Source organism: Schistocerca piceifrons, chromosome 4 (assembly GCF_021461385.2).
Source record: "Schistocerca piceifrons isolate TAMUIC-IGC-003096 chromosome 4, iqSchPice1.1, whole genome shotgun sequence".
Taxonomy (NCBI): domain Eukaryota; kingdom Metazoa; phylum Arthropoda; class Insecta; order Orthoptera; family Acrididae; genus Schistocerca; species Schistocerca piceifrons.
In genome coordinates, this window is record NC_060141.1 from 433,049,927 (window position 1) to 433,073,928 (window position 24,002).

Sequence of the window (24,002 nt, forward strand, 5' to 3'; positions counted from 1 at the left end):
GGGGTAAAATACAGGGAGCGAAAGGCTATTTACAATTTGTACAGAAAGCAGATGGCAGTTATAAGAGTCGAGGGAAGCAGTGGTTGGGAAGGGAGTGAGACAGGGTTGTAGCCTGTCCCCGATGTTATTCAATCTGTATATTGAGCAAGCAGTAAAGGAAACAAAAGAAAAATTCGGAGTAGGCATTAAAGTCCATGGAGAAGAAATAAAAACTTTGAGGTTCACCGATGACATTGTAATTCTGTCAGAGACAGCAAAGGACTTGGAAGAGCAGTTGAACAGAATGAACAGTGTCTTGAAAGGAGGATATATGATGAACATCAACAAAAGCAAAACGAGGATAATGGAATGTAGTCGAATTAAGTCGGGTGATGCTGAGGGAATTAGATTAGGAAATGAGACACTTAATGTAGTAAAGAAGTTTTGCTATTTGGGGAGCAAAATAACTGATGATGGCTGAAGTAGAGAGGATATAAAATGTAGATTGGCAATGGCAAGGAAAGCGTTTCTGAAGAAGAGACATTTGTTAACATCGAGTATAGATTTAAATGTCAGGAAGTCGTTTCTGAAAGTATTTGTATGGACTGTAGTCATTTATGGAAGTGAAACATGGACGATAAATAGTTTGGACAAGAAGAGAATAGAAGCTTTCGAAATGTGGTGCTACCGAAGAATGCTGAAGATTAGATGGGTAGATCACATAACTAATGAGGAGGTATTGTATAGAATTGGGGAGAAGAGGAGTTTGTGGCACAACTTGACAAGAAGAAGGGACCGGTTGGTACGACATGTTCTGAGGCATCAAGGGATCACAAATTTAGCATTGGAGGGCAGCGTGGAGGGTAAAAATTGTAGAGGGAGACCAAGAGATGAATACACTAAGCAGATTCAGAAGGATTTAGGTTGCAGTAGGTACTGGGAGATGATGAAGCTTGCACAGGATAGAGTAGCATGGAGAGCTGCATCAAACCAGTCTCAGGACTGAAGACAACAACAACAACAACAACATTACTACTGTTGATTTTTTCCCCCCAGAGGAATTTGATTTTGATTGCACAGATATTTAGCGGCCTCCACTGTCACTGTCACTTGTATCTCCAACAAAGACACAGCAAACTGCTAAAAAGAAGTTGATTGATGTAGAGTGAGGTTGGACATTCACTGATCAATAGATTGTTTTACCACCGTTGCAGTGGATTCTAGGTGTGAGTAGCATTACCATTTGATAATTGCTGCATGTGGGATGAGATCCAGAGGAAAAAAAATAAGCCATGTAGGTCTCATAATATATTGGCATTCCTTCAATCACTAACCAGCCATATATGTACCAGTCTGTTTCACAGACTCCTTTATGGAAACTCATTGTATGTAAGGAAATCTATCACAGAAGAGATATGAGCCCATATCTCCATGTTGTCCTAGTGTAAATGACTTGTTTGGACACAGGGATTGTCAAAACTCTTTCCTCAGCTGGGATCCATCTTTACTTGATTATCTTTGACACACTTTGAACACTATGGAATCAAGGACGTATTACCAGTAACACTAAATGGAATCCGTAAGGAGGTGTGGTGACACCTGTTATGAAAGAATGGACAGTTCTGTGTGCTCCCAAGTGAGGCCACGACTGTTTATAAGATTCATTCCATTCATCCTAGTTTATTATGGTAGAAAACATTTTACTTTATGTCATTATTTTCATATTCGACAAGGTAGTTGCCGAAGTGGCGTCAATTGAAAAGACATGCACCAGGCAACCTGTCTACCCCAACTACATGCTCATAGGACATTGCATATAGGATGCTCCCGGTGATATATTGATTTATACCAAAACTGGGTGCTTTATGCAGGGTGGAGAAGAATTGTGTGACGAAATTTGAACCCTGGATAGCTGATGTTAATTGGAACCAAATTACTAATGTTGTGTAGGTCGACAATGCACCATTTTCAAACTACAGAAACTTGGCACTACATGCTCCAATTAGCTGTGGGATTTCCCTTATGCCATTTGTTGGTTGACAAGCGGCATTGTGGTTGTCGACACGTACAGACATCCCTCGCCCCATCACTGCCCCAACGGGGGGACAGTTACTCTGACAAAGGATATTACTGTATCCCGCTACCGCAGAATAATACTGCAGCATTAAAACATAAACGAGAGGAAAAAACGAAAATAAAACTTAAATTGCAAAGGAAATGCACCATATAAAATAACACTGTGCTTGTACAAGCATCTGCCAGCAAGAAAATGTGTCAAAGACTTTCGGAAGACTATGCAATGCTTCATAACAACAAACTGCCTTCGATGAGCGTGACGTCACAATTGTTTACATTAGACTCATTTAATCAGTTACGAGCGGGCTCATGCACACGTGCAGTTGAGTCGTTTATGAGTAGTACCTTCTCCCGCTTCTGGCTGCAGAAATGTGGCTGTTGGCTGTGTAAGCAGTAGTAGCAGCAGCAACCAGCCACATGATACCAAAAAAAAATTACTGACGCGCCCAAACTGCCAGATTCACACGTGTGCAGCAGGCCCGGATCTAGTGGGGAGTGAGGGCAAACCGTGTTATCTGAACCGGGCGGCAATTTTGGGGGGGAGGGGGTAAATTCATATTCTTGAGGAAAAAAAAACCTTGTTTCACAAAGCACCTAGCATCCAGCGCACGTCGGTCTATCGATTATTCATATGATTTTGAAACGCACCCCTGCTGGTTTTTTAACACATTCTAAGTTGATTTTTGAATGCGTGCATAGTGTACGTGATGTCTCCGCCAGGGGAATCCTCGTCACATCTAGAAATAAACTTTCCTGCAGACAAAACGGGACGGGGCTATACGAGCTGAGTGGAATAAAGCCGAACCGGTGAATGCCAACTGGTGCTTGTTTATGTGGTTGATTCAGTTTGCGAATGTTCAGCGTTGTTATAATTACTATGCAAATCCATAGATTCAGACTACCAGAGTGGAAATAAACGACTAACAGGTAAGAAAGATTATGTACTATCTTCTCGGTGTATCCAAGAAAGTGAGACAGGGCCAGTTGTAGTCCCGCTAGCAGCCGCTTAAGTTCCGTTCTGGGAGCAGCGCAGAAAACACATTGTATGAACACGTAATAACGCCTAACCGGAGAATAATCAAATGGCTCAAATGGATCTGAGCACTATGGGACTTAACTTCTGAGGTCATCAGTCCCCTAGAACTTAGAACTACTTAAACCTAAATAACCTAAGGACATCACACACATCTATGCCCGAGGCAGGATTCGAACCTGTGAGCATAGCGGTCGCGTGGTTCCAGACTGTAGCGCCTAGAACCGCACGGCCACTCCGGCCGGTGGAGAATAATCGCTGGATAACTAAACTGGTGATTGTGACAGGGTTAGTGAAGTTAAGTGGAGAATGAGTTTTGACAATGGTAGGAATAGTTACAGAATTAGTGATGACAAGACTGTTTGTTAGAATGAGGAAGGAGAAGAAACAGGGACATCACACAAATTATGGAAGAATATGATGATTCCAAATTTATACAAAAATTTCGTTCTACTACTTTTTGGTCTCATGCATGAGAAACTGGAGAGTATGAATGAAATGTGAAACACGTTCCTAAGGTAAAGCTTTTTGCTAGAAGTAGGCCAAATAGGTATTTCATTTTGGTACTTCGTGAATTATATTCTGATGTATTATAAAAATGATCATTATTGCCAAAACATTCTCGCTTATTTGGTGTGTGTGTTACAATTGCTAAAATATTAGAAAGGCCTATTTTGTTTTCTCCAGCACACAGTGACAAAATAGACATAATCAGATCGAAAAACCACACCAGTCTTGGGTACTATTTGTATTAACAGCTTTTTCTGTATTAGGCAACGAAATTTCTATTTTTCATGTAGCAAAACGTTTGACGAACTTTGATAAGGTGATAGTCCTTTTGCAGAAAGGAAAGCACACCATGTAAAGTTGTAGCAAGATTAGAGAGAAAAATCACTAGGACCTAAGGACTGAAGAAATATGTACTGTATGGCCTGTCTCTTGTCTTTACTGGTTTTAGGTGTCCTATATTTAATTTTATGTCACACAGAAGAGCAAGTTATTAGCTAATAGGCAATAAAGAGTCCAGTTTTACTGAAGAGTTCTTGTTCTCCTGGTTACAAATAATCCTATCCAGTGTTAATTGCAAGGGGTAAAAAAAAAAGGGGGGGGGGGGGGGGCAGGATGTCAGACCGGCCGACTGGGAGTAGGAGAGGCACTACAGGACTATTAATTTCCACTGTCCTGAAATAGTTTGAATACCAAATAAGGTGTCTTACATTTCCTCGAAGATATATCTTTTATGTATCAGACTCGTCAGAAAGATGTGCGCTACAAAATGAACTTATTTTTAAAAAGTTTTTTTAATTTTTGATGTTCTTTTGTGCAGAGCAGTCTGGGTTATAGTTGGGGGGGGGGGGGGGGGGGGGGGGGAGGCGGAGGGTAGTACCCACATGACCCGTTTTTACATTTAGTGATTTTTCTGTTTCCTCTTCGTTTACTGCTCTCACGTCAAATGAAAACAAGACAGATAGACAGATTTCTGTGGCTGGGAGCTATCAAGTGAATTAAAATACATTCACATAATTACAGAAGGGTAAACTGTGTTACTAGTTTCAGATTTTATTTTATTTACACCTTTCTGACAGTCAAGCATTAATCGCCTTGCAGAACAATGAAGTTATTTTTGTTGGTTTGATACATAAATTTGGATTTTATTAAGCTTTCCTACTGAGGCAGTCAATTTATTCCACACTATTGGCTAGTTTCAACTGTTCGCTGCATTTCAGGTGCATGTTTTCATCTTCTAGCACGTATGGCATTATGCCTTAATAAAGAACCAAACGTGAGATAATATAGTATTGGTACTCCAAGAAAATTTACGTCCTGAAAACCACACTGAAAAGCTTCATATCTGGTTGAGGCCTACGTCATTGAGAATCTGGAGATACGAATGTGCACTGTAAGGCGAACTATGCATTTTAGTATTGTTCACGAAATGCTGACGCTCTTGGAGTATCCTCTAGTGTCTTGTTTCTTTTATGACATAATGTAAGATCTTTTAATGTTTCACACGTACAAACATACGGGCTTCCTACATCACCGTAGCTGCGCAAGTGCGGTGACGTCTCTTATCTGGCGCTCTCTGGCAACTGATGAAATGAGTCTATTTCTAACAGGTCACGGGAAAATATTGCGAATTGTTGTTCGGAAAGCGTTATTTTCAAAGTAAATTTCCTTTTACGCAAGATGAACTATGTGCGATAATGTACGATGGATTTCTTAAACCACAGAGTGTTTGGTCTCTTTTAAACATCAACTCTTTGATGACGAGCCATTTAGAAGAATTTCGAGCCCAGAAGATCAGAGACTTATGTCGGTATTAAAAATTTTGCTGGCGTATTTGTGTGATGTATGTTAAAGTGTAACATGCACTAAACAGATCAACATTATAAGTGAAAGCTTAGCTTCTCTTGTAGCTTATTAATCTTTGAGACAAATATTATATGCAAAAGCTTTGCTTTTCTTGTAGCAACACTATGTATATTAATTTAAACTGTTATCTTTTCCTGTTGGTGGAATTAGAATTTATACTTTCGTAATACGAAAATATGCAGCGTACCTGTTGGTGCACACCAAAGATCTTTACAAAACATGTTTTCTCCCCCTGAGTATCGCTTTCTAAAGTGCCGGGAAATTCTACGATGCTGTATAAAACCATATCCTATCAAAGGATAAGTTTTACAGTTCCAAGGGAAAGTATACTGTCACTTAACGTGGCAAAAGCGTATTTTCACCCGGAACAAAATCAGTTTTTAACCAGGAGATCCGGGAAAACTCCGGGAATTTTTTTCTCCTTGTCCGCGTACACACCCTGATTTAGTTTCCACCCTGTCCATGACCTAAATCCTGTGGCGGACTATGAACAAGGCTATGGTTTTGCCGGTGGTTTGTGACATGTTGCACGACGGCTTCCCCACTGTTGTGTTATATACCAACAAGTGCACCTTCCATCAGGATGGCCTTTACAACACTCAAAACGTTCATTACTAGACAAGGGGAAATTATTACGTCACGTACGTCCACGGAAACGAGGAACGATTTTCACTCCACATTTGGGCAGGTCCTTAACTTACGAGGGCAAATTACCTTCACTTTGTTCAAGAAATTCTACCCGGCCTGCTGGAAGATGTTCCCATGGACATACGGCTACGCATGTGATTGCAGCAAGATGGGGCGCCCACACATAACAGTCGTGCTGTGCACGGATATTTAAATGAACTCTTCAACGGCCAGGTAATTGGCAGAAGTGCTCATGGGACATGTCCCCCACAATCAACCGACCTCATGCCTCGGCACTTTTTCCTGTAGGGATTCTTCAAGGTTCTAGTCCATCCACCTGGACACGAACCACCTTGAAACGATGAGGAATTAATGGATCGCATTCAACATGCCGTCAATCACATGAGAGCAATGCAAGGAATGTTTGAAAGAGTTAGGGGAAAACACCGTTTGACGTTATCTAGCTTGTGTCACGTCAGAGGGGTGCCAGTTCGAGCACCTGCTTTAAGTAAACAATGTTCTAGCTACAGAAAATGGCCCTCTCCAGGGCTGACACAATTCGTAAAAGACTTTCTGTTCGCAAACTAACAGCTGTTGACGTATTTGTTCCCAGTACATCTTATAATGAAACTACAACGGATGTGTAGGGACCCCGGTGGATTCACCCCCAGAGTGGAAGGCTGGCACGCCACCAACAAGCATGTGGGCCACCTCGGATACATCGTGATCTCCGACAGGCAGAGCATCCAGCAACAGGGCAATCCCCCAGCCAGTCAGAGCACGTTGTGCCAAGTTTCCGTAGTTTAAAAATTGTGCGTTGTCGACCTACACAACATTAGTTATTTTGGTTCCTACTGGCATCAGCTATCCAGTGTTAAAATTTTGTGACAATTTTTCTCCACCCTGTATATACATTCTGCTTTCAGTTAGAGACAACTACACAAGGTTTACTGCACTGTATCTTATCACCAAATGATAACATTTAAAAGTTGTTGTCAAAAATTTACACAACATTTCGTTACTTGCAGCCTGGATTTTGCACTTTCTGATTTCCATCTACTTTATCCAACAAAGATGGACTCCACGAAAAGCACTACAGCAATGGTGAGGAAGTGACTGAGCACACTCTCCTCTGAGGTTGCATAAGGCCATAGAATTGAATGGACGCGACACCAAAAGATTACTACTACTGGGGCCATATGAAGAATTTAGTTTACAAGACTCCAATTGATGCTCACCTGGGTCTTCAAATATTTCTTTTTTAGCAAGTTTATACTGTTATTAAACAACTGAAAATTCAGGATGGCATGTAACAATATCTGGCCTCAGCTGCCAGAGACACTGGTCGTGTGTGTGTGTGTGTGTGTGTGTGTGTGTGTGTGTGTGTGTGTGTGTGTGATTTTTGACAAAGGCAGCACCACCACCATCACCAAAGAGGTAATCTGTCTTTATTGTTCTCTACATGTAGTGCAGTGAGTGCTCAGTTGCTTTCTTAATGGCTGATATTTGTAGTTTGTACATAGTGAGTAGCAATTAATGAATTTAAATCATTTGCAGAATGTAGGCTCTAATACAGCTCACCATGAGCCAACACAATAAACACCATACCACACAATAATTCTCTTTAAGGAGCAAAGGATCAGTATCCAGGATGATAATACACAAAAGGTGCTATTAGGAAAGATTTGTTAAGCTGTCAGGTATCATCCACCTGAGATCTAATTACATGTGGTGAGCCCCAAGGTTCCATCTTAGTGCCTTTATCTTTTCTTTTGTATATTGCCTATCATCAGTTACATTATCAGAGGTGGAGTTTGTTTTGTTTGCAGTTGATGTAAACATTGCAATAAATAGTGAATCAAATGTATTCTTAGTAAGATTGATAATTAAATTTTCATGAGCATTAATAATTGGTTCCTATCCAGTTCTCCATCACTAAACTACAAAGGGGGGGGGGGGGGGGGGTTACACTACATGCAATTCAGAACTTTTAAGAGGTTTCTCATCAGTATATGCCTAAAATATAATGACAATCAGAAGTGGACTGTGTTATATTCTTGGAATTACAGCTTGATAAATTCAACTGGGAGGAGCACACTACAGAACTAATGAAGTGCTTCAACAAACTATTTGCAGTGCGAACATTCAGACATAGGATATAAAAAAGAAAAATCTGGTGTGGTGTACTGTACTTTCATTCCTTAGTGTCATTTGCGATTATTTTGTGGGGCAATTCAACCCAAGCTTAAATTTTCCAGGTCCAGAAATGTGTAATAAGAATTATTAGTGGTGTAAACTCAAGCGAGTCTTGTTTAGGAAACAAGGGTATTAACACTTTGTCATCCAAGCGTCTTGTACAAATTGATTTACCTGGCGCCGACAGCGCTAATTCGGATTATTTGGCTTGTCGCCAGCCATTCTTGACGTTATCAGGAGATTATAAATCGCTAACTGTTACTAATCTCATCGTTAGTTCTCATAAGTTCTCAACCCTGTTCCCCTACGTTCGTGGAATTTCGAAGATATACATATGTAAATAAATACAAAATTTGTTTGTTTCAAATATTTATTTATTTAAACTTTTTGGAAAAACAATCAATTACGAATTGCACTTTGAAAAGATGGCTGGCGTTATCTGGTTTATTTTTGTTATCAGAAAAATGTAAAAATGATAATTATTTGTCTATAATATTTGTCTGAACCAATTGCGGGACACCGTTTTGTGAAATATCGGTGTGTCTATCAACGGATTTGTTGAACAATAATCATCGATCCTTGCCCCCCCCCCCCCTTTTTTTTTTTTTTTTTTTTTTTTTTACAATTCCCATAAGGATAGCAAGCCTGAAACATTTTCCAAGTTCTGGTCCCATAACGTAGACAAATTTGGCATTTTTTGCAATCCAGTTTTCTTCTATTGCAATTTTAACTGTAGTACTTGTTGGTTTCGTTGCTAATATATTCAAATAAATCGTTCCCAGTATGTAATTCAACGATATCCTTGACGCTCTGTGTATCTTTGGGAAGTATGTTTGGACCCGGAGATCCTTCAAATTTATTATTGGTCCTCTGTAAATCAAAGTCTGACCACTGTGCCCTGTCTTCTTCATCTGATTCATCCGAATTAGTTGGCAACAGTAGCATTCGCCGAATTATTCTTGGACGTATTTCACTATCTTCTGAGACACTTCTGCTTCACCCTCTTTTTTTTTATATCCAATGTCTTTAGGTCAAGACGTCCGCACATTCATTGTAAATAATGGTATCGTCTCTTTCATCTGCCATGATGAAAGGGCACAAATACTTATAAAAGCAAAACAAAAACGTGATGTGTGTATCTTATTGTTACATAAACAAAACACCAACACAATGCAAGAGATACTACAGGGTGTATACGACCCGGAACATCCGGGAAAAACCCGGGAATTTTTTCATCCGGGAGAAAACCGGGAATTGTTTAGAATTCCGGGAATTTTTCATTGTTTTAGTTTTCAGTTAAATTTGTGAGATTTTGACTGGTAAGAACCAATATGCTAGTGGGCTCTTGCACATGCTTAGTTGAGTCGCATATGAGTAGTACCTTCTCCCGCTTCTGGTTACAGAAGAGTGGCTGGGCGTCGCTACTTAGTATTGCCCCAATTCGGGAACATAGTAAATCTGGGACTGATGCACAGAGCAGTCTGAGTTGTGCTGGGGAGGTGGATCGTCTCCATGTGACCTGTGTGTATGTTCTGTAATTTTGTTGTTTTCTCTTCGTTTATTGCTCTCACGTTAAATGATGACAAAACGGATTTTTGTGGCCGGGAGCTATCAAATGAATTAAAATACATTCACATAATTACGGAAGCCTAAAATAAGTTATTAGTTTCAGATTTTATTTCCACTTTTCTGACAGTCAAACATTAATCCCTTACAAAACAATGAAGTTATTTTTGCCGGTTTGCTAAAGAGATTTGGCTTTTATTATCTGGCGCTCTCTTGCAACAGCTCAAACAAACCTATTTCTAATGGGTCGCGGAAAATATTGTGAATGGTGGTTTGAAAAGCGTTACATTCAAAGTAGATTTCATTTTACGCAAGATGAACTATGGGCGAGAACGTACAATGAATTTCTTAAATCACAAAGCGTTTGACTCTCATTTAAAAATCAACTCTCTGAGGATGACCATTTAGAAGAATTTTGAGCCCAGAAGATCAGACATTTAAGTCGTTATTAAAAATTATACCGGCACATTTGTGAGATGTATCTTAAAGCGTAACACACGCAAAAATGATCAACGTTATATGTAGAAGTTTAGCTTCTCTTCCAGCTTATTATCTTCGAGACCAATATTATATAAGAATGCCATGTATATTAATTTAAACCATTAACTTTTCTTCTTTGTATGTTCGCGCGACTTAAGAGTGATCTTGCTATAGGCTGACTGCATCACATGTCCTATGCTGTCATCAGCTGGTGAGATCACGTGACATGAGCTGTGACTGGTTTACAAAAGCACATCGCAATCTCGATTTCAATGCTTCAGAAAGTGACATGCGGTGTTTGGTGGAATTCAAATTTATACCTGCGTAATATGAAAATATGTTGCGTACATGTTGCTGGACATCAAAGGTCTTTCAAAACGTGTTTCCCTACACTACAAACAATTATGTATATCTATTCTCACCATATGATAGTCTATTATCGCTCTTGAATAATTAAATCCACCAATACATGAAATGTGTATAGACAAAATAGTGTTTTTTGTGTCTAATTAAAGTATGTCTTACTACAATGTTCTAAAGACCAGAGTGGATCTTTAAGAATCCTTTACTTTTTGATCAGAATTACAGAATAAATTAATTATAGCAGAGACAATATTTGACCAGCACTTAACAACAACAACAACACTGACACAATAGGTACTCTGGCAAACAAAAAATCTTAACATTTTCATTGTGGGTTCTTGAGAATGTGGCAGAGTTTGTGGTGCATCACTGTACACACTGTGATGATCATGTTAATCAATATTTGCACAATCCCTTTAATGGAATAATTACAAACAATGTCCGAAATTTTTTTGGTGGCTTTCCGGTTAACCCTATATACTGGTGGGGTGAGGCATTCACTTCTCACTTCCAGTAAAGAGCACTTCAGATAAAAACATGTGTTGTTTAGGAATGATGCCCAATACCAGATAACTGTCAACAAGAAATATCGGAAGCTGTTATCCATATAAATATTTCCCTCTTAAATTAAGAGATAAGATTATGAAAAGTAAATCTGCTTCACAGGATGTGTGTAGAAGTCACATAGTTAAAACTAATGCTGTTATAACTAGTAAGACAGTGGCTCAATGCATTGTTGCTATCGGGTGTGGATCTTATACGTTAGGGATCGTTTAAGAAGAGATTGTTCGAAATTCCACTCCTAGGGAGTGAAATAGGGGATGATAGGATTTTTGAAAATATGTCACTATTACAAAAAATTTGAGGATTGAACTACAAAAATTGGTATTTGGTTTCTCAGTCAAAAGTAAAAAAAAATCCTATGGAAATATCGCTATAAGAGCACAAAATACATGATTAACGAAACCCTAGGCCTCCAGCTACCAGAATTGCTCTTTTAGTCAGAAGTACATTCAAAAAAGATCATGTTTCTAAGACCTTAATTAGCATATAAAATTTAGAAGCGGTTGCAGTTTGCGAACAACAAAAAGAAAAAATTGTGCAGGCCATACAGACAATGCAAGCAAAGCAGCAGGCGTTAAGCCAGTCTCATATATAAAAGGCAATGTCCTGACTGATTCATTCACCAACTCATCGCCTAGCCCAAACAACTATGAATATAAATTTGCAGGAGGTGTTGATCTTATTCTATAGGTGTTATTTAAGAAGGGATTTTTTTTAATTCGATTGCTAAGTGGGTGAAACAGGCAATGGAAGGACTTTTTTAAAAAATATGTCACTTTTGAGGCTAGACCAACATAATTGGTATTTGGTTTCTTGGTCAGAAAGAAATTATGTTTCAGCATTTTTGAAAGTGTAACCCGTATAGGTGTGAAATAGTGGGTGACAGTTGTTTTTGAAAATACATCATCATTAGAGAACTTGTAAAGTATTCATAAGGATGCCCAAAAGATGCAAATTGTTACCCTCATATAATACACAGTAGATTCCTGAATATAACACTTCCCACGTAAAGATGTGCCAGGATTAACAGACATGGTGGATTTCAGTACATAATGCCCACAATCACTACCCCTATCATAATTGGAAGCAACTTGCTTGCCTCTCATCTTTTATAGATGTAGCTGTCATCCTGATTGACTACTCCGTTGGTGGCAAACTGTCACATACGTGCAGTAAACATTGCATAATGAAGTGGCTAGTGAGAAATAATTCAGTGCTATTAAAAATGCAATTACAGATTATTGGGATGCCCTGGTTTTATTTCTATTTATAGAAAGGGGGGGAGGGAGAGGGAGAGAGAGAGAGAGAGAGAGAGAGAGAGAGAGAGCGCCAGTGTATCATTATTTATGGGAAAGTTTGCAGTTGACAATCATTCCTAGAGCACCACAAAAGACACAATAAAAATCTGCACTGGACCTTAGAATTCACATGAGATTAACACAAGCTGGCACAAGAATGTCATCCAAGGCAGCTCTAACAAATTACTTCGTCTTAATGCGAGATCACATTTTACACACAAATTCACATATTCCCTCCTCTGAAAATGCTTGTAGACTGGTCATGAGCTATCTTAGAAGTTTGGTGCCTACCCTCTCAAGGTGCACTTGTGATTAGTCCATCCTTTCCTCTGACGGTAACTAAAATTTGCAGTTATCATTTCTCAATGAGCTGAATGATACTGTAATTATTAAGAACTACTCTGTTCAAGTAATATCATCAGCGTGGTTGGAGAGGTATATTAATATTTCAATAGTAAATATAAATAATAAAAGATTCGCTACTTGGTGCCCACTATTATAGGTGAATCCCCACTGCCTCTGTTCCAATACCATGTGGCTCTTGCTCGCCCGGTCATTCTCAGGCTGAGAGACCATCTGACGTGTCATTTGATGAGTCTGCTTTGTGATCCTGTCTTCCATAACCTCTTCCTCTACTGTGTATTAAAACATAGCAAAAAAAAAATGAAATAATATTGGGCAGGGATGTGGCGTAAATGCCACAACTACTAAAGTATTTTTAAAGTTACATCTATGAAAATTGATATTTGACTTCCTGGTTCCAAATAAAGTAGTACATACTTCAGTGTTTTTAGAAATTCAACCCCAGAGGAGGAGAAATAAGAGGATGAAAATTTTTAAGAAAATATTTTGTTTTAATAAAAAGCCAAATCTATGAAAATTGTCATTTCACTTCTTTGGTTAGGTATAAAGAAATATGTGCAGGGGATGTAAGTTTCTATGGAAATATCACCAGAAGAACTACCAGACTCTGTTTTCGGTCAGAAAAACATTTGGAGAAGACCATGCTTCTATGGCCTTAATTAGCATGGAAAGTTTAGAAGGTGTTGCAATTCATGAACAACAAAAATTTGATTAAAGAAAAACAAAAACAAAAATCTGTGCAGACCATACAGTCTATTTGAGCAAAGCAGCAGGCGCTAAGCTAGTTGTAATACAAGAACGTTTTGGTGAAGACTGGGTCCTCATCCATGGTGAAATCTTTGAATGAAGTCATTCATTCAGAAATGTAATGACCGTTAGGGATTTATATGCTACTGACAATCGGATAATTGAAGGCGAAGTTATTAGAATATAGATTATTTTACTTTATAACGATTTGCCATTAGCAAAGTTGTAATTGTCATTCTAAGACATTTTTGTAAGATTGCAATAAATGACTTTTCTTTTTTTAGAAATATACCATTGGAAGTTATCATTTTTCCTTGCTTTCTGTGTGTGCATTTTTAATGTCTTGTTAACAAAGCCCAAAACTATTCATGAAGCTTTTCTATCATGGTCTTATCTGTTATGAACCATGTTATTGCATCATTATATTAAAATTTGTAATTTATTTGCATGTAATGCATGAAATGCTATCTTAAAACTCTGAAAGCACCAATACTACATTTAAAGATAATATTATGAAAAGGATTGATTGCTACTCACCATATAGAGATGTTGACTCCTCTATATGGTCAGTGGCAATTTATCCTTTTCGTAATATTGCAATTATTTCTTCCTTTATTCTCCACTGTTACATTTTCAAGATAGACACTTAGGCTTGACGTAAAAACATGCTTTTATCCAGTTACTATTAAAGTAATCACTAACTGATAGAATGGGATTTCCCAACTTAAGGTATGGTTTATTAGTGTCTTCCATCTAGCAATTTGATGCAGTAAAAAAGAAACAATCAATTTTATATAAATTATTTATAAATACACACTTTCATATCTTACAAAGTTCACTGTGCTACACAATTTTCTACAGCTATCTGTTGATATCACAGTTTAATATCACAAAGACCAAAAGCTGTATGCGTTCACACTGATTAATATTCACTCCTCACACTTAACATTTCTTGGTTCTGTTCTCCAGCTTGGAACTATTTGCATGTCTTTACAGTAAGGCTATATGTGTAAAATTTTCTGGAATTGCATTACTATTATACCTCCTTATTGTCTCACTTTCCTTAGAACACTTTCCTAAGAACACTTCCAAATTTGTACAAGTGTTAATGAATAGCAGCTGCACAAAATTACTAATTAATTATTGCTTTTCCTTAAGAGCAATTTAACAAAACAGAAACATATTAAGTCTTCTACACTGCTGTTTCAGACAGCTTTAACATATTGCTTGCATATTTCATTAACACACAGAACATCATGTTTCAGAATGCACCACCACATTTCTTCTGTTAATTCACATATATGAATACTTTTCCTGTGCATCCTTGTAACTAAAAATAATTTGCAGTAGTTTAATACAAAAAAAGGAAACAAGAGAGCAAAGAAGTCTTACATTCTTTGCCACAATGCATCAGTGCTATTGCTTACAAGTATAGTTACACAAGTTATAACTATTAATCTTTCTCATTTTGTGGCTGTGATATTTAATTCCACTTTTACACTTTTTGCCATCAAATAGACAAATTTTCAGCTGTAGTGATGAACTTAAATAAGTATGTTTTCCATGCAGAACAGTTGTGACTAGATATTTAAATCTGATGAATAATATGAGTAACTTTTTACACAAAACTCAATTTACATAAAGTAAAATAGTTGCCATTCACGTCAGTGACAAGCGATGAATCTAGTATAGACTTGCATAAAACTGCATGTCTTAATCATATTCATTTAACTGGTTCAAAAATGTCCATAAGAATTGCCACATCAGTACCCAGTCCAACAGAATTATATAAATAGTCTTTCATTGGAATAAACTGAGAATATAGTTTATAATGATTGAGCATTGGTATATTATGAGATTAATTAATTATGTAATTAATCTTTCTTCTCCGTAGCACAACTGGCTTTCATCCAGTTGAATTTTGGATAATATATTTCAATGATCGGAAGTATAAATTCACACCTTGTGAATGTCTCAAATGTGACATACTGCTTGATACACAGTATGTTGATCTGATAAGGAACTAGTATCACAGACTTTACTTGGTTGTGAATGTATATCACAACTATAACACTCAAGTTGCATTACTACTAGCTGTACCTCGCCAGCACACATGTTCTTGTCCATTGGTTTCCAATTTATATGGTTCGCGCATGACTGTCCTCTCGCCATTCATTGATGGCCTTTGTACAGGGCGAACATGTAATGATGAACCATTTCGGACAACAGAATGTGTATAGTCCTTGGTACCCTGGCGCTTTAATGAGAAGTCCTTTGGCTGTCCAGGTTTGCTGCTCCATTCACGCCATCTCAGCCACTGGTGTCGGTAAAGTGTGTCTGCAGGGCCCCAGTTACGGGAAGGCTTCAGTGTGCTGCATAATTTCTGCAAAGAGAGCAAGTCTTTACTTACACATCTACATTGTATGGTGAATCACAGGAGTAAAAATGCTGGTTACAGACTATTTGCAGGAATTTTTTATGTTAATGATGAAGAAAGATAAAATTAAGAAAAATGAAAGGCTACAGTAGGCCGACATGTAATCATTTTCATCATAAATCAGACAGGATTGAGTTGAGAAAATAAAATATGCCTTTTGCTTTCAGCAGTTCTGACTTTTTTTCACAAATTTCTCAAGGGAGAAATGAGATGCTCAAAAAGAAAGAACACACATGAGACAGCAAAACTATTGCTTGTGAAGCCATAAACACAGATAAATATAACAACAGAATTAATAGATGCTGGGAAAATCTGCAGTGCATTGAAACTGCGATAAGCATTAAGACTGCATTCTACAGTGAAGTATCATACAGAGGAAAAAAGTAAAAGGAATTGAGAACCAGTAATATTTAATACTCCATCGACAAAGTAATCATTAGAAATGTACGCAAGTTAAGATTGGATGAGGAAATCAATCAACTGTCAACCATCCTGTCAGTTGTTTTAATCTCATCAGGAAAACCACAATAATCTTAGCATGAACTAGAATCGGAATACTATGTCACCTTCATTTATTTATTGACATAGTTCTGGTGTGGGTCAGGTGATAGACAGTATAAGGTCACAAAAGAATTGGTTGATTGGGGTTGAAGGGACCAAACAGCAAGGTCATCAGTCCCTTGTTACAAATGCGGTCCCTTCAGACAGATTGACATCTCAGAAAAGTCAGAATGAAAAAAGGTAAAAAGCTAAAAAACATAAAAGTGCAGTCGTGGTGTCAATGGTAAAAACAAAATGAGGGAAGTCAGCAAGTGAGCAACCCGAAGGCTATACTAGAGGCAGGAAATATTCCACCACTGATGCAGTACAGGCAACACCACCTGCTATTCAAAAGCATACAACTGCTAGAATGTAGAAGTGCATATTGTAAAAGGAGACTAACCAATTCCAAAAAGTGATAAAAACAGAGTAAAAGGGAAAGAAAAGAGGATCTTGGCCAGGGAGGGGAGTCAGGAATCTCCCAACACAGCTTACAGTGGGAAAGACCCCAACCTTCACCACCCTGCCCCTACTCCAGAGTGAGATTAAAAACCTTAAAACTGAGAATAAAAACCACTTTCACAGAGGAAACTGAGAACCAGTTCAACCATCCGAGAATCGTCTGCCAATATTAAAGGTAAAGTTCGGGGAAGTCTGTACTTAGTACACAGAGCCAAAAGAATGGGGAATTTCACCAAAATGTGGGCTACTGACTGGAAGGCTCAACAACCATACAGTGGGAGTGGCTGATTACGCAAAAGAAAACCATGGGTCAGCCTGGTATGGCCGATGCGAAGATGACAGGGTGGTAGGGTCCTTTTGTGAGAGGCGGAAGGAAGAACACCACAGGACATGTGTCACCTTAATCGCACAAAGTTTATTAGACAGGAAGGTAGCCTCCCAAGAGTTGGCCCATCATTGTGCGAAGTGGTATTTGATGTGAAGGCGTAAATCTGCTGTAGGAGGGGTTACAGAGCCAAATGATCAGCATGCTCATTACCTGGGATACCCACATGGCCAAGGACCCAAAGGAAGTCAACGGAACAAGCAGTATGGTGAAGATCAGCGAGATGGTCATGGATGGCCGAGACCAAGGGATGGCAGGAAAAATACCGGTCAATAGCCTGAAAGCCACTCATTGAGTCTGTAAATAGCAAAACACGGTGTAGTTAGGTCTGTTTAATAAAAGTAAGGGCCTGGGAAATTGCCATCAATTCCACAGTAAACACTCCACACGTAGTTGGCAGGAGACTATTTTCCATGCAAACAGAGGATGTGAAGGCATATCCCACACAATCAGCAGATTTAGAGACATTGGTGTAAAAAACAATAGCATCCCGAAACTTCCATAAAATTCAGTGCAAAAAACAACGGAACACCATCGGGGGGATGGAATCTTTCGGACCTCAGCAGAGATCCGTCTGAATCCGGGGCCGAGGAACTAACGAAGGGGAGGTGTTGGGGAGGGAACGTGGGAGACAGGACAAAGAAGGAAGCTGAAAATCATGGAGAAGAGGCGCAACCGGTAAACTCGCCTGAGGGCGGGAATCAGGAGGGCAACATCCTTGGTGTGGGAACAGGTTAGAATAGAAAGGATAAGTGGGAGAGGAATGGACAGAGATTGTATAAGAAACCAGAAGTTGGGACTGCCAAACTGAAAGGAGGGGATCCCAGCTTCAACCAGGAGACTATCAACAGGGCTAGTAGGGAAGGTACCGGTGGCCAAACGGATACCACCATGGTGCACCGGATCCAGGAGGCACAGTGTGGAAGGAGAAGCTGAACCGTAAACTTGACAACCATAGTCCAAGCAAGACAGCACTAAAGCCTGATAAAGGCAGAGACGGATGGAGCAGTTTGCACCCCAAGAGGTGTGGGCAAGGAAGCAAAGGACATTGAGTTTAAGGAAACATCCTACCTTCAGAAGTCTGATATGAGGCAGCCAAGTGAGCTTGTTGTCAAAAAGAAGACCCAGGGAACGAAACTGTGGGACCACAGGTAATCGTTGTGCACCGAGGTAGAGCTCCGGATCAGGGTGGACCGTAGTATGGCGACAAGTGGACCACCCGCAATTTTAAAGGAGAGAATTGAATTGAAACCCATGTGAGAGGGTCCATGCAGAGGCACACCGTATAGCTCCCTGGAGGTGCTGCTCTGCAGAGGCCATCGAAGAGGAACTAACTCAAATGCAGAAATCATCCACATACACAGCAGGGGTGACCAAAGGACTGACGGTGGCCACAAGTCCATCTATAGCAATGAGGAAAAGAAGTACACTCAGTACGGAACTCTGTGGAATGCCATTCTCCTGGGTCCATGGAGAACTAAAAACAGTACCAACCCAAACCCTGAACAACCGATGGAACAGGAACTGGCGGATAAAAATCGGGAACAGGCCCCAAAGACCCCACCCATGAAGTGTAAGAAAGATGTGATGGTGCCAAGCTGTGTCATAGGCCTTGCGAAGAATGAAAAATACTGCAACCAAATGGCGGCGCTGGGAAAAAGCATGCTGAACTGCGGATTCCAAGCGAAGTAAATGGTCGATCGGAGACTGTCCCTCTCTGAAGCCACACTGGTAAGGGGACAATATATCCAGAGTTTCGAGGACCCAATTGAACCGACGGGCTACCATCTGTTCAAGCAACTTGCAAAAAACGTTTGTCAGACTAATAGGCCGATAGCGTTCGACAAACAGGGGTTTCTTACCAGGCTTAAGGACAGGAACCACGATGCTATACCTACACTGAGAAGGGAAGTCATCCTGGAGCCAAATACGGTTAAACACCTGGAGAAGATGTTGCTGTTGTCGAGCACTGAGATGTTGAAGCAGTTCGTTATGAATGGAGTCTGGGCCAGGGGCCGTATCATAAGAAGAAGAAAGTGCGGAAAGAAGTTCCCATTCAGTAAATGGTTTGTTGAAAGATTCTGACTGACAAGGGGTAAAACATAAGGCAGAAGCTTTGGCCCACTGTTTCTGGTGAATGAAAGCAGCCAGATAGGAGGCTGATGCAAAATGGATAACAAGATGTTCCGCAAGAATCAACGGGTTCGTGCAAAGGCCATCCGGGGGGTGACGGCCCGGGAGGGTAGACTGCTGATGGCAACCTTGGAGAGAGCGAAGTGTAGCCCATACCCGTGACATAGGGACAGTAGAACCAAGGGAAGAAACAAAGCATTCCCAACACATCCGTTTGCTCTGTTTTACTAAGTAACAGGCTTTAACATGAAAGCGTTTAAAGGTAATAAGGTTGGCAATGGATGGTTGCCTCTTAAGGTGTTGCAAAGCTCAACGGCAATCACGGATGGCAATGGCAATGGCAATGGCAATGGCTGTACTCCACCATGGGACTTGCCGGCGGCAAAATGGTCCAGATAAGCACAGGATAGCAAAGCTAGCAGCACGAACAATTGCATCAGACACGTCACGTAGGATGTCATCAATACAACCCAACAAAGAGGGAGAAAAAACGACCTGTGCAGTATATAGAGGCCAATCAGCAAGTTGGAAAGACCAATAAGGTAACCTGTCCATCGGGGAGCGGGAAGGGAGCGAGACAATCAATGGGAAATGGTCACTATCACAAAGGTTGTCGTGTGGCGACCAGTGTAAGGAAGGGAGGGAGGGAGGGAGAAGAAGGAAGAGAAAGAAAGATCAATGGCAGAAAAGGTACCATGAGTGGCACTGAAATGAGTACGGGAGCCATCATTAAGAAGGCCCAAGTCATGGTCAGCAAGAAACTGGTCTATGAGAAGACCCCGACTAGCTGGGAATGCACTGCCCCAGAAGGGATGATGAGCATTAAAATCCCCGAGAAGGAGGGAGTTGCTGAAGAACGGCAGTTAAAGCAGCAGGTCTAAGAGTCCTCTCAGGATGGAGATAAAGATTGCAAACCGTGACCTCAGAGTCCAGGTGGATCCTAACAACAACCACTTCCAATGTAGTTTGAAGAGGAATCCACGTGCTAGCAACGTCCATATGGACCAACATACAAATGCCACCAGAGGCTCGCTGCGGGCCAACCCGATTTAGACAGAAAACACAGAACCTATGGAGGGTCAGTAAGTGATCATCAGTAAAATGAGATTCCTGTAGAACCACATAGGCTGCAGAGTAAAACAAAATAACGGATTTCAACTCTGGAAGGTGACAGTAATATTCATTACAATTCCATTGGATAACCACAGAACGATGATGCAAATGGGGGGTGAACAGGCTAAAGCCAGTCATGCCACAAGGTCACCACCTGTCACCGACAAGAAGGGGGCGACATCCATGGACGACCTGGGGGCCCACAGACCGTGGTTCTTGTGGCCGTCATGTGGCAGTGGACCTTTGGCCTGGCCCTTGACCGGCAGACGCTGAAGAAGTGGGACACTTCTCCGGCTGGGGAGGGGGAGCGGTGCCCAGAGGGGAGGGTGTGGGAGCTGTAGGGGAGGGGGGAGGAGAGGGGTTCGGGACTGGGGTAAGGAAGGGGTGAAGATGCAACTAAAGCATAGCTAGACGTCATGGACACAGGATGAAGACGTGCATACTTCTTACGAGCCTCAGTGTAGGTTAGACGGTAAAGGGACTTATACTCCTGTATCTTCTTTTCCGTCTTATAAACTGGGCAATCTGGTGAATGTGGAGAATGATTGCCATGACAATTAACATGCACAGGAGGGGGAACACAGGAACTCCCCTCATGGAGTGGACGTCCACAGTCACCACAGAGAGAGGCCTGCGAACAGCGGGAAGACGTGTCCAAAACGCAAACACCTAAAACATCTCGTAGGTGGTGGGATGTACCGCTTCACGCCACATCGATAAACCATAATCTTGACCTTCTCAGGGAGGGTATCCCCTTCAAAGACTAGGATAAAGGCACCAGTATCAATGTGATTGTTCTTCGGACCCTTCTGAACACGCCGAACAAAGTGAACACTCCGCTGTCCGAGATTGTCCCTAAGTTCCTCATCAGTTTAAAGGATGAGATTCCTGCGAAAAGTCACACCTTGAACCATATTCAAAGACTGGTGGGGGGGGGGGGGGGGGGGGTAATGGACACAGGAATTGAACCAAGATGGTTACAGGCACGAAGGTGCAAACTGGGGAGCTGAAGCAGTTTTGATGAACAATGAACCTGACCGCATCTTACTTAGGAGTCCACTTCGCCACACTTGTCTTCAATGTGTTCCAAAAAAATAAAAAATAAAATAAAGGTTTGGTATTGGTGAAAATATCCCCACCAGTCCTGGTGCAAACCAGATAGGAGAAAACAGTTGTAGTGGGTGTGCCCAAGATCAGTACTGTCATTCCTAAGTACACTGAAGATCAGGCTATTTCAACACTGCACCATGGGACAAAAGCTTCCACAAGTGCCCATCAGCTCATCTGAAGGCAAGCACAGTCAGTACAGAACATTCGCCAGGTGACCCTATTGCACTAGTCGGCACATGTGCAACTCACTTGCCTCTCGTGCATGCCTAGCAGCCTGCAGATGGGCACTTGAGCTAAGACAGCCTGCTGCACAGTGTTACCTGGTAAAGATAGCATCGGCCTCAAACAATACCAGTGATGAGTTTAAATTTGTGAGCAGCCATGGTTGAAGTTAATCAGGAGAGTTAATTTAGAATTCTAACAGCTGCTTAATTCAGTTGGAGGGTCACAGGTTTATGTAATTCCTGTTGATATTTCTCAGGTGGTTTAATTACACTACACATGCCTTCACCCTAACACGGATGGAATGGGAAAACTGACAGAGCCAATAAAAAATACCTCAAAGTGGGAAAGGAGGGGGCCACAGGCATTTACATGAATGACAAAATACCATTGATACAGTTGTCAGAGCAACAGCCCTGGATAGGGAGAGCAGAAAGGAATTAGTTCTAAGAACAGTTAGAATTGAAACAAATATTCATAATCATTAGAGGATTGTGTGGATTGTTACACACTTCTCTCATCTCTCAACAGCATAATGGCCTGCTGGAAGTTTTCCAGCTGGATGCCAATGTGGCAACTTGCATTTCCCTAAACCACCCCAGTAATCCTACCGCGGAAAGGAGAGAGACATTTAAATACAGAATCCAAACAATATGTTGTTCCTGGCAAATTATCACATTGATAAGAGTGTCAGATTAAGACTGAAATACTCTGGTGCCACTGGGATTAAATCCCATGACATTACCATTAGACCACCAAGCCCAATAGATGAAACATGAGGATACACTGTATCAAATGTTTACAGCAATATCTGCTTGGAAGAAGAAAATGAAACAAATTTTGAGAAAGTTTTGTTCAAACATAGATGTTAGATGAGACAGACAATGTCTTGTGACAAAATATCACCAGTGCGTTGGCAGACAAATGAATTAAGCCCAATACAATTTTCACTAAGTCTCTGTACACTCTTTGCAAAGGACTAAGATAACTTACTTGCTTCAGATTGTAGTCAACCTGAACTGCCACTTGGCGTACAGCCATAGCTATTATTACAACCCACACAATGGCATAAACAGCCCATCCAGTGCAGTAAATCCAAATTTGGTCTGGAACCATTTCCTTGGGTCCTGTAAGAGGCATTAAGACGAAGGATGCTACTTCCATAGCCTGAAAAATAAAAATAAAAATAAATAAATAAAATTTAAAAAAATTAAAACTACTGCTTTTTAGACAAAATATTTATGCAGTGACAGAATCAGTATAACATACATAAAACTACAACTTTCTCAGACTGAAGAACATAACAGTCATCTGTTTAGAATTTAAAATGCCCATTGACAATTAAGCGGACAAATGATATGCCCATATATTCATACCAATGAAACAGGGCTACAGGCTAGGGCTGCATGGACTGAAATACCCTTTAATACTGACAATAAAAGAAATAAGACTTTTTCCCACCACAATGAGTATCTTTGCATTTAAAACCAAATTGAAGCTACAAATGTTTCTCTATCGATATGTAATGTATGATGTTAATTATGGATAAAGAGCTGTATCTTGTTTTTGCACAAAACACATGTTCAGTGTCAGTGACTAAGTTTCATCAAATTTGACCAACTTGACAGTTACAAACAAGTAGGTTACTATAGCAGAGTTCTTGAATACCATCAGAAGACTAAAATGCGAATGCTCCTATACAGTAGGGATGGGCAAAAATATCAATACTACTCCAAAATTATATCAATATATATTGTCGATATTCAAGTCATCGATTTATCGATATTTAATACTTAATATTAAAAGTGATATTTTTGTACGTGTCTTTTCTTGATTCATAGGCACTATAGTCCTCATCAGCCAAGACTTCTCTATTGTCAGCCATTTCCCTTCTGCTGGCTCATCATTTATCAGGCACATGTGACATGAATAATA

The 24,002-nt window shown here is 40.2% G+C and overlaps 1 protein-coding gene across 2 annotated transcripts in view; it reads right to left on the reverse strand.

Annotated features, from left to right (window-relative positions):
• Positions 1 to 14,482: 14,482 nt before the first annotated feature.
• LOC124794902 (sodium-dependent nutrient amino acid transporter 1-like) overlaps positions 14,483 to 24,002 on the reverse strand; it is a 139,142-nt gene continuing 129,622 nt past the window's right edge. For both annotated transcript variants that reach the window (XM_047258602.1, XM_047258603.1), the window contains 2 exons: positions 23,061 to 23,234; positions 14,483 to 16,048 (listed from right to left, as the gene is read on the reverse strand). In XM_047258602.1, the coding sequence (XP_047114558.1) occupies positions 15,740 to 16,048; positions 23,061 to 23,234 (483 nt within the window). In that variant the 3' untranslated portion in view covers positions 14,483 to 15,739. The remainder of the gene's footprint in view (positions 16,049 to 23,060; positions 23,235 to 24,002) is intronic.